This window comes from Scleropages formosus, chromosome 20, assembly GCF_900964775.1.
Source record: "Scleropages formosus chromosome 20, fSclFor1.1, whole genome shotgun sequence".
NCBI lineage: Eukaryota > Metazoa > Chordata > Actinopteri > Osteoglossiformes > Osteoglossidae > Scleropages > Scleropages formosus.
The window spans coordinates 15097771-15109810 of record NC_041825.1 but is presented as its reverse complement, the minus strand read 5'-3'; the positions used below and the strand labels follow the sequence as shown (position 1 = coordinate 15109810).

The following is a 12040-nucleotide window of genomic DNA, read 5'->3' as shown; positions in this document are numbered from 1 at the left end:
ATGTAGAAGAATGCAAACAAATAAGTAGATAATACTGGAATATAAATTTAAGTATGATCAAAGCAACTGAAATTTGTCACTTGATTTTGAAACAAAAAACTAGAGCTGATTAATTTTTTACTACTTTGCATTAAGCACAGTAAAACTTGAATGTAAAACTTATCCCATGCGCTCTATTCTTCCGTGAAACAAGCTGTCCATAATGGAGCATTCCCATTACCGGGTTTCTGTGGATGGTAGTGGATTTTGACAATTTTCTCATGACACTTGCACTCCGCTAGTGGAATATTCAAGACACACGATCACTTCAGAAATACCACCCCTACACTGATGGCAGCACATTATGAAACTTGCTCACCTGGGTGCTTTCAGAATGTTGCACCAGTAGGAGGGTCAGCCTTAGAAATCACACACTGTCTGTGACATATTGGCAAACACAGCGCCCTTCTGTGCTGTCAAACTAGAGCCATAGAATCAAACTTTGGTTAGACGCATAAACCATTCTGATGTAAGATATCTTTTTACTATCAGAAGTACATGCAATGTTATTTTAAAATTTATTTCCCTTTGTATATCATGCAACATGTAACATTCCTTCATTTGCATCAAACATTTTTATTTCTTCAAAAATAAATAGCTTTGAACTGATGAATAACAGTCCACTGAAAAGCATTTACGAGTTGGAGCTGTACAAGAAATGTTATCACTGTATTACGAAAACACAAAAAAATAACATTTACGTTTGTTGTGTAATTCAACAAAAGTGAACTGTTTCACGCTCTTTTACTTGTCATTTTTTCCTGTAAAGTTCTTTTAAACAGGGACATATGAGAACAGGTGTATATGTATATAAACTGTAAGTCTACATGCGTTACAGATATTTCAGGGACAATTTCACATTCTAAACACTGTATCCAGGCAACGCTAGCACTGCTGAAATGATTTAGATCAACAGAGCTCAACTGGTCACAATGAAAAGCACCTTTCATTGTGCTTCCATTTCGAACTGACCCACTTTCACGGGCAGCACATCCACAGAATTGCATCTAGCAGACACTCAGCGGCTCGCTTCCTTTACAAATCAACTATGAGCCGTGAAAACAATCATTACAGTTTTGGCAGCTCATTACTGGGAGTTTTAAACACATCAAGGGGGCACATGCACCTTCCTGGCATTTAATTTGTCTTTTAGCAACAACACTTTGATACTGAGTACATAAGCAACTCTTTATCTATGTATCATGTGCTTTGACCACCTGACTGAAAAGGCTCAAGGTGTAGAGGGATCACACCCGAATTCTGTATGAGTATGGGATTGGCAGCGAAAGGGAAATGTGGCAATGCAGGGTGCCGTGGGCCACCACAATGCCCAAATGGCATTGTGGGTCTCCAGGTAGGTGGTGGTTACAAGCCCAGACCCAGGCCTTGGACTCACACAGGAAACTCATTGAACCATTATGGGTGAAAATTCAGCCACTGGCTCTGGACCAGAACTTCAGGACCAGTTTTGGAGAAGCAGCAGCATACTGTGTGTAGAGCTTCAAAAAACACTCACAGTGAATGTTTAACATAGAGTTTTGTCAACACAGAGACTGCATTACCTGAAATAAGGAACTGCAGTAAGAAGAATGTTCACACAGAATATATGGAGTGTTTTTGTTCAAGAGCACAGGATGCTGGCTTCTCCCACATTAACAGGTTATACAGCAGATATTACAAAGACTGTTTTGGGATTTTATTACCATTCTTTTTCTTCCTTATCATTTGATGACAAAAAGGAAACCATAATCAGTTTTGGAGACAGAACCAGTCAAACACATAGAGACATGTATCATAAATCCTGCTAAACTGCTAAATCCTGCTAAACTGTCAGAACACAAGGTAATGGAAATGACAAGAGTTCTTCAAAATGGAACTGTAGGTTTAACTGCAACAGAAGAAGGGTAAATTCTCTTTAGCTGGCTCACGAAGGAACTATAGGAAGTCAGGCGGTTGTCTGGGGTGTGTGTGTGTTTGTTTTTTCCAGCATGCAAGAGGACATAGTGTGCACAATGAGTTCACTTACAGTCCACCTCAAGGATGGCTCTCACAGAGCGGGTCAGCTCCCTGGCTTCTATGATGAGTGCTGACGCCGTCCAGGGGGCCTTTCTCGTCGCTCTGGAAACCAGCACCTGGGATGAGCTGACCGTCGTGTCACTAGTGGGACTGCAATACAAGAACGCCAACCTGATGAGGTTAACCCCGAGGACAAGTTCACGCATCCATTTGACACAAGTCAGTAAAAAGAGAAACAGCAGTATTTTTTTTTCCAGTTCGACTAATATGCACACATTTTATGCCTGTTTCCGTAATTAGATGATCATTATGGGCAATTTAGCTGAGTTTTTGTTTAAATTCAAGAATACATTCAATCTTGACTGCACGATGCCTTCTGTTTTGTACAGAGGAAGGGACCACGTCCGGACACACACCTATTCTTGGCATCTGAACAGTGCATGTTCTGCGGATTGTCTGTGTGTGGGCTCCGTTCAGTAACTTCAGCTGCGCCTTTGACAAACAACACTAACCGGAGCCAAAACAAAACTGCCTCTTTTATAAAAAGATTCTCCCAATTAAAAAGTTATTTCTGAGAATTTGACGAACAACAATCCTCTGATTTTCCTGAGCAGTTTTTTCTTTTTTTCCCATTTCCACGTTTCATTTGTGCTCAGTTTGAAACGACTGGCAGCATTCCAAGTCAAGCTTTTGAAAACAAAGGCAACAATGAATAGCATTTCCTCTGAAAACTGGGACTCTCGCAAATAAAACATGCTTATTATGAGCCCTTGCACTTGTAGGCTTTGCTGCAAGTCGAGAGCAAAAAAAAAAAAAAGAACAACAAACTGAGACAGATTGGTGCTATGAAAAATTATTACATAATATGTTCAATAGGGGTTCCATGTTGGAGTACTCTGGCCCAGTCTGGTCGGTACAGCACAAGGTTTGTATGGGTTAAACGTCCAGGGTATCCAGTGATGGCAGGGGTCTTCATTAGTGAGACTGGGTCTGGTTCCAGCAGAGGTGTCAGGGTCATCAAAGCAGCAAGTTCACACACGGGTTGCATGAGCTATGGGGCCCGCTGATTAGGCCTTGTTAAAATCACTGCCAGGCCCAGGTGAGGCCGTGACAAGTCTTTTCACGGGGGCTGTCGCTTTATTCTTCAGCGCTTTCAAGGAGAATGGGGAACCACGTCTGTGCATTGACAGCACCAGCAGAGTGCTTTCCACTTTCTCACCTTGCAAAATGACTCTTGAAGAAGTGGCAAAATTGCCATTTCCAAACACCAATTAAACAATAACGAATTTGAACTACTTTTAAACCGTGTAAGCACTACCCTTATTAAAAACACACGCATACATACTCACTCGCACAGCACTTCATAGTTATCATGTTTCCCAGCATAGGGGGAGAAAGGTGCAGTTGTAAAATACAGAGATATGCAATATATGCATATTTCTACAAAAGCTGTGTGGGATATGAGTGTAGTCAAACAGCTTCAATAATATGTTGCCAGTAGCAACAAGTCACTGTGTACATTTCTTGGTATAAATCCTTTTCCGAATTCAGAGACATTTGGCTGAAATGTGTGTCACGCTAACCTTCTGGTTGCTTGTTTAAAAAAACATGATCCCTTGAAAATACAGGGTTTCAGCAATTAATACTCAGCAAATTTGGGTCAGGGTTGAGATTAAATTATTTACAAGTAATTTGTCTGTTTAAAGAGCAACACTCTCAAGAGAGGTGCTGCTGTCATGTTATTTTCCAAGTATCAACAGTACTACAAGGAAAACAAACACTCTTATGTAGGTTAACCTTGGGTGGCCTGCATTTAACCCCCGACACATCACACATGTGTAACAACATGTATTTCTTACCAATAGTTTCTAAGGGAGCCTTGGTTCTCTGCAAGAAAGTCCTGGATGATCTGTGAAAATGTACCACATACAATTATAAAAATGGAAGAGGGCTAAAATTATCATTATTTCTTTTCTAATTTGTTTGAATCATTGCATAAGAATTAAATATAAAGAGGGGAATTTTAGGCCAATGGGCTGGATTTGTCAAAAAAGAGCTAAAATCTCAGAAAGGACCCTGGGCAAGGTCAGTGTCAATAAATATCCAGCTATTTAGACATGCAAATGTAAAAATTTAAGCTATTTAAATTGTAATGGCTAACATATCTGGTTAGTGAGTAGGTGATAATGACAATAATGTAGCCCGTGGAAAGGCCCTCCTTTCCACCCTTGGAGAGCACGGACGTAGAGGACAGCCCATGCTTTCAAAGACATACCTCCACAAAGTGCAGCAGCTTGCCTATGGAGACCTCGAACCCCTTCTTCACACTCTCTGATTTGCGCAGCTGACATTCCAGCAGAGCGATTCTCTTTTTAAGGTCCTGTATCTCATCCTGTGAAAACAAAACGTGTGGAATTCTAAAAAGAAATGCAGAGCATCAAAGATGAGCGCTCATACGGATGAATTAGACCATCTCCCTTTTCGTGTTGTAACATAAATGAAAAATGGAATAAGCACCTGTAATACAAATGATAGATATCTTTAATGCCCATAATACTGAGAAAAGCAGAATGACTCATCCAAATGTAGCACTTATTTAGTGGCATGCCTTGAGAAACAAAAGCTGACCCTAATATTTTTTATTATTTAGCCTACATATTATGTTCAAGCAATTAAAATAATTCTTATGCTTGCAGAAACAACGTTTGCAGATATTTCAAGTGTATAAGAACATGTCGGTTTGATGGAAGACTACAGTGCATAGGCAGGTCTCACAAGGACAGTAAAATGTTTTAATTCAGGAACAGTAAGTACTGCAGAAGAACAACTGCTGTCAGCCTTTATACCACTGGTTCCACGGCCAAAGTAAAATTATCTGTATTCTACCTTATGAATATCAAAAGTAATGTTAGCCAGTTGTTTTTTATAGGGTTATTTATTATATAACAGTTAATTCCTTGAGAAACGAAGGAAATCCACTTTTAGCATCATTTAACATTAAAAAGTAAAATGGATTTGGGTACACAAAATTTAAAAAAAAAAAAAGTATCTAACGGTGAAGCTGAAATTCTCTGAAGTTTTAAAATGAGAATTTTTTTATTCAGTTAAGTTGGGATCATCAGGATTGGGAGACTGACCAGGACTTTCAATGTGGATAAAAGCAAAAGAGAAAAAAAAAAAAAGAGTTAGAAAATTAAATACTTTTTAAGTGAGACACACAATCTATCTGAAAAAGACAAGATACATGACTCTTATTTTAGTGCCAGACATTAGTCTTTTAATGTACAGAAGTTGTACGCTCCGATGACCTATAAGGGTGTCGGCCAGATTTTCAGAAACCTAAAAATAAATGCATAAATAGACGTCACAACGTTCACATCAAACCCTCCCTACACATCATCCCAGTTACTGAATAATACAAAGCAAACAGTGACCTACTTTACAGGGAACAGGCGAGAGGGAAAAGCTGGGCTGGATATGGGAATGCAGCCGGAGCTGCGGGAAAGGGAGGGTACAGGGGGGACGGGGGACGGACAGCGAGGACCCTGAGCGCCTGGAATGTGCGCTCACCTTGGCGTGCGCGGGCTGATCGATGATCTGCGACTTCATCTCGGCTATCTCGGCCTCCAGCAGCCGGATCACCTCCTCGTAGTCCATCTCCATGCCGCGCGCTTGCTTCTGGGCCGCCTCGGCTAGGTGGATCCGGGTCCGTAGGGCCCTGGTCTCCTCCACGGCGCCTTTTGCTTCCTGCGGAGCAATTAAATCAGCACAGGCAGGCAAGCGCCCCAGTGAGCCGTGTGGTGAGGCCCTCCCAGCTAGAGCAGGGCAAAAGACCACCGAGCTGCACCTCCAGCCTTTCATTACGCCCCATTCACTGTGTATTAACCAGAATGGCAGTTTTACAGTCTTTCACTATATAATATTAATTAGGGAATGCGCCACTTAATATGTGTTGCCGCAACACTGATGTTGCCGATTGTCCTTTTAAATGGTCTCCTAACAATCTGAAGTAGGAATTTCTCGAATGATAAAGGTTGCAGATTGCTCAATTCGGTGACAAACGGAAGATGCAGGAAGGTAGAAAGATCTGCCTGTCTTTGCCCATATGGTGTGAGGCAGATACAACTGAGATGAACATCCCTCCTCACATACCATATATGATGTGTATATGATCCCATTGCACTTAAATGGCAAACTGCTTCCAGAACTGGCCTAATGTTTGGGAAACTTCGTGGAAAAAGCAAACAAATTATATTCATGTTTAGAAAAGTGTTATACCTAATAAACAGAAACATTTCCTTCAGAGCAAGGAATCGTGGACATAAGTGAAAAATATAAACAACTAAGAATTTTCGGAGAATACACAATCTGACATTTTTTATCATGGAAAAATGTGACACATCTCACAGAGCTTCAAACATATTAAGAACCCCGTTATATCATTTTTCTCGACAGTCTTTGATTTCAAAAGAAGTAAATCCCCACAAGCTATAATCCAACAAAAAAGAAGTTTTTAATGTAACAGTTAAAGCCTTAAAGAATTCATAACGTACGGGTTTATTCAATATTGGGAGATTTATCTGAACAAGAAACTTTTAATACATTCGAACAATTAAGAGAGTGTTTCAGCCTGTCCAACTAAGACTTTCTATCTTATTTACAAATAAGATCAGAATTTAAAACATCTACGGGAGAAATCAGCTTCCCATCTACCAACACAAATGATGTGGAAGAAACTACTGAACACCTTTCACCTTAAGAACTTTTATTCAGTGTAAAATAAGTGAATGATTTAGGTGAAAACTGCAACCTTCAGCAACCCATGTAGTGTGAAAAATGTCTTCGCTCTAAAAACTCCTTTATTTATTAATAGAATATATTTAAAATGACAATTATTCAAATTTATTTAAATGATTTTGGACATTGCCAGAATTAGTCAAATGCAAGAATTTGGTTCTGACACTAACATACAATATATATGTTTTTATTTAATTTGAGCATTTTATGCCTTGGTTGTTGTGCTTCAGAATATTTTATAAATCTGCATGTTTATTTCTCATTGTCATTTGTTGTGTATTTTGTGGGTTATTCTTTAGGAGAATACTGTGCTAATATTGCACTGATGTATTAATTCATGCATTCATTAGTGGTTGGATTTGTGACAAATACAAAGCAGAGACTTTCAGTGTAAGACTTGAAAAGGGCAAAAATACATAGGGAATTACCATTAAGACCAACCTAATGCAGATGAACCATACCAGAGAAGCACTGTCTTACTTAAAGGGAAAACTTTAAGACTGAAGGCTTTTCACTACTGAATAGTTTCTATGGTGTCTAAAGGCAACACCTTTATTTGGTGTAATATTAAGATTTTGACATCTTCCATGACACATACACTTCCGCCCTGAGATTCAGCATAGCTGTTGGGTGCCTCTCTCTACTTGAGATGGTAGTGGATCTCACACAAGTGAGAATTCATTATTGTAGAAGGGTTCTCTCTACTTTTTAGTAATGCTTCAGTATTTAAGAAATCCATCCGTGTTTCTATGAGTTAATCCCACACAATGAACACGATGAAGAGAACATTATTTCTTTTTGTGTCTGGATAGTGGGTGAGAGAGCAGTTAGGGCTGAAGAGGATTCAACCCTAGCAGGACATGGATATACAGTAGTATGATATCCATTTGATGAAGCTGATGTTTTTTCCCTGCTGGTTTCACTTCACTTAGCCGATTATTAGTATCATTCTAAAATCTCCTTTTATTGCAGTTAGAGAAAGACTGTTTTCTTCCTTTCTTATCCATTTCCCTTTATTTTCTGAGCCAAGTGGGCCTTTTTGTTTTTTTTTTTACAGTCTTGAATGCCTCTTACAGCTAGGTGGGTAGTGGCAGAAAAAGAAATACAGCAGGTGAGGAAAAAAAGATGCTTCTAATTAATTCAGAACATTTGCTTTTCCTCTTTTCATTTCACCCAGCTCAACACGGAACAGATCTCATCCAGACCTGAGAGTCTGTTAGCTGTGGACTCCTGCAGCTCTCGCGGAAATGAACCTGAGAACGCCAGACATGCAAGCAGGAGACAGTACAACATGTGAAATGTGAATTTCTCAAAGCGTCAATACAAATGACTAAATCGCAGGGGGAGAGGGGTTAAGTGTGACTTTGTCATTTCCTGTATCTGTTTCCTCAGTTATCCTCTATTAAAATGCAGAACAGTTGATCAGAAAAAATAATAATTCTACCCAAAAATAACCAGCACTAACTGACTCAAGACAGACTCATTAAACTGTTTTTGTTAATGTGTTACAAGCAATGCAAGAAAAAAAAAGCATTTCTGATTATCTGTAAAATAAAAGCAGCAATCCAATTACACCTGATGTTTCTATAATGGTTGTGAAGACACAGTTATGTTCAGTATTTTGTATATATTTTTGTGACTGCACACTGTGAGTTTCATTAAATAACAGAAATTAGCCGGTGACACTTTCAAATACTAAGCAGCTTCTGAGCCTTTGTTAATTTCTGTGTTTCATTAGTTATCTAAAGAAGTCAATTAAGGGATTCATTTACAGCAACTGTTTGCAGTCCTTTAATGGAAAATAAAGAATTGTAATTTCACAAGCCACATATTTACATTGAAATGTGGCTGTATTCTCCATGGGTTTTTTCTTTTATCACAGTCACATTACAGCTTAGAAGCTGCGTGCAGCAGGCATGTAGTTTGCATACCAGAAGTCAGGGTTGAGCGTTTCACAAAGCACTCATCTATTTTGAGACAAGCAAGAGGGTCTGGAAAAATTACACCTTGGCATGAACCATCTAAAAGAACAATAAAGACATCTGACAATGACCTTTTTCTTAAAAATTTGACCATGACCGAGTGAATAAGTTTGCAGTGTGTTTGAAAGGTATATGGGTGCATTGGGAATTGAAGCTCAACCTGTAAGTATGATGAAACGGGATGCAAGACAGAATAAGCTGCAAGTCATGGCAGGATTGTGGCCTTTCATCTTCACCTGTTAAAGAGCACTCCCTTAATATCATCAATGGCCTCTAAGACTTACATTCTAAAGGTCACCCCATTGACTTCTCCGGTCCAGTAAGTTTAATTCATACAAGATTGGTGAGTGCTTTACAGGCAGTCAACCAGAGCGCTAGATAGTCCAGTGCAGGAAGTTTTGCTCCAGACAGGGAAAAAAACCATGTGTTCCAACTTACTGTTTTGATCAAGCCCCTTTAACTCTTTTTCTGAGCTCTTAAGTGAATGGAGAGTGGAAAAACCGACCCTAAAAGCACAGTGAAATGAACCAAATTGACAGCGCTTCACCAGAGAAATTCTGCTAAACTTTTTTTCCACCTTTTTATTTTGTCAAACAATCCAGTATAAGTCAAAATCCACACAATCATGTCTCACACATCTCCGTAAAATAGAGTTTAAGCAGGTGTTACTTGAATTTGAGGGCTTGTAAAAGTATCTCTAACTTATCTGTTCAGCATTGAATTGTGTGGGACTATCTGCTGGAGCAGCAGGAAGGAAAATAGGCTTTGGTGAGGACAGACCAATTTACCTACACATGATGGTGTGATACACACACACATCCAAAACCTTGTGTCGTTTCCAAGGGAACCGGAGACAGCCTGTGTTACCCCCTTCTCAGTTAATAGCAGAGCACAGGGTTACTGGAAGCCAATTAGGACACCCACTGGCTGAGTACGTAATGTAGGGGTTACAGGACCCACCCGTACAGAAAGTGAAAACTTCATTTTTTCCAGAAATTACATGCAACTGAAAATGAAAAACCCGTGGGTTTTGCACTCATTTAACAAGCTGTAGTAAACTCAGCTAGAATGATTTTACGCTAACAGCCGATGCAAAGTTGAAGACCCCAATATCCACCAAGTGCCTAAACTATATAAAATAAGCTAAAATACCTCCGTATGCTTTATGCTTTCATGGCACACCTCCTCAACACGGTCAACAACAGGCCTAGTTATGAAAAAATACTTTCTTCACCATAACTACTTTTTGCTATTAAGCAAATCAAGTTCTCACAACTACTCATAATCATTCACACACACACACACACACACACACACACACATTTTCAGAACCGCTTGTCCCATACGGGGTCACGGAGCCTACCCGGTAACACAGGGCGTAAGGCCGGAGGGGGAGGGAACACACCCAGGACAGGACACCAGTCCATCGCAAGGCACCCCAAGCAGGACTCGAACCCCAGACCCACTGGAGAGCAGGACTGTGGTCCAACCCACTGCACCACCGCACCCCCCATAATCATTCACATGAAGAAAAAAGCAGGAAAAAGTGATACTCCCTGCAGATAAGCCCAAAAAGGCACCAACATATTTATAAAAGCGTATAGAGGCGACACAGAAAAAAACAGGCTCACACGGAACAAGGAAGTAACCTCCTGTATGCCCGAGCAGAACATCGCCTCCTCTAACGTCACGTGGTGCCTTTTCATTGCATGTCACCTGACATGACACGCCGTCACTGGAGAAGCATACACAGCGCTGAAGTGGTCATTTTTAGACAACCACCTGCAGCACTTCCAATGCAGGCAGAACCCATCTGTTCCCACATAAAAATGAAGAGCACTTGTATTTTTTTTCCCTCAAGGTGTAAAAAAAAAAAAAACTGCTGGCAAACCAGGCAAACCAGGAACATTAAAATTCTTTAAAACAAGTCTCACATTACAGCTAGTCCCTATAGTTTTATGATAAACTGTAAAGCTTATTCTACACCGCACTGTTGTTCTTGTATCACACTATAAATAGGGTTAAACTCCATCTGCAGTGTTCCCTTCTCTCACTGGGAATGGGGTCCAGAGAAGCAAGGTTTTCCACAACTGCAAGGCATCATTTTACCACAGTGCAGCCTGCTGATGTTATTTTTTCCCAAAATACAATTCTTATCAGGTAAATATTTTGTGAATGAACCATTACTGTGCAGTGAATGTATTATGTATTATCCTGGTGCAGTGTTATTTTTCCGCACTCTTTTTTATTTTGGATGCCTCATAAAAACTTGAATTCGGTACAACTTCATTCCATTTTTTTGTTTTGCAGACCACGTTTCAATTACTTTAGTCATGCTTAGCGCAGGTGTTGAATCAATGCCTTTATAATACGTTCTCAAAAACATGGAACTAAACTCAACTGAACTTGCAGGTATTATATTATAAAGAGAACAAAACAAAACACAATGAAAGACAGTGTACCAAAAAATTATTTTATATTACACTTATTCTCAAGTTCTCCTGGGCTCCTGCTGTTTCACTTCTATGAAGATTTTCTGTATCACTTATGAACTGGTATGTGAACTATCAAGTCTTGAGACATCACTACCTGGTCATGCTTCATTACTGCTTGGTTTCTCTCCTCGTGCATCCCCAGACAGCTGGTGGCACACATGATTCGCACAAAAACAATAACCAGTGTTAACATTAATAAAACCCATAGGTGCCCTAGATTATTGAACATACAAGAAAATCAAATGGATAACCAAAATTATACACAATAATTCTCTCACTTAGTGAAGGCTTATGTGTGGTTACATGAGTGCTCAAGAACCAAGACATAAGAAAGAGACGAATGTGGTGGCCCTGATGTGGTTCGCTCTTTTTGTACTTCTCTGCATCATAAAGTATCGTGGTTTTTAAGTTATAATTTTTTGCCCATAAGGCATGTGTCACAGCTGCAGTGAGTAACTTGTAAATCAGTCTGAAGGCACACTTTCCCTTTCCTTTCAAAAGTGATTTCTCTTTCCTGAGGTGCATGCCAGCCTAAGCACAAAGACGTAAACACATACAGGGCACAAAAAAGGTGGCCTTTCAGAACATTAACCTGAGCCTTTCGCAATGATATTTAACAAGGGTTACGCTGTCATATCACGGAGACACTTTACTTCTCCTGCTCAGTGAAGAGGTGAGTGTCTTCCACACAGGCAGGCCTCATCTGTGCTG

General features: G+C 39.8%; 1 protein-coding gene across 2 annotated transcripts in view; it reads right to left on the bottom strand.

The window, feature by feature from the left end:
• Window positions 1–691: 691 nt before the first annotated feature.
• The window catches only part of stxbp4 (syntaxin binding protein 4), a 43042-nt gene continuing 31693 nt past the window's right edge, over window positions 692–12040 (bottom strand). For both annotated transcript variants that reach the window (XM_018762180.2, XM_018762181.2), the window contains 4 exons: window positions 5626–5802; window positions 4331–4447; window positions 3915–3964; window positions 692–2205 (listed from right to left, as the gene is read on the bottom strand). In XM_018762180.2, the coding sequence (XP_018617696.1) occupies window positions 2058–2205; window positions 3915–3964; window positions 4331–4447; window positions 5626–5802 (492 nt within the window). In that variant the 3' untranslated portion in view covers window positions 692–2057. The remainder of the gene's footprint in view (window positions 2206–3914; window positions 3965–4330; window positions 4448–5625; window positions 5803–12040) is intronic.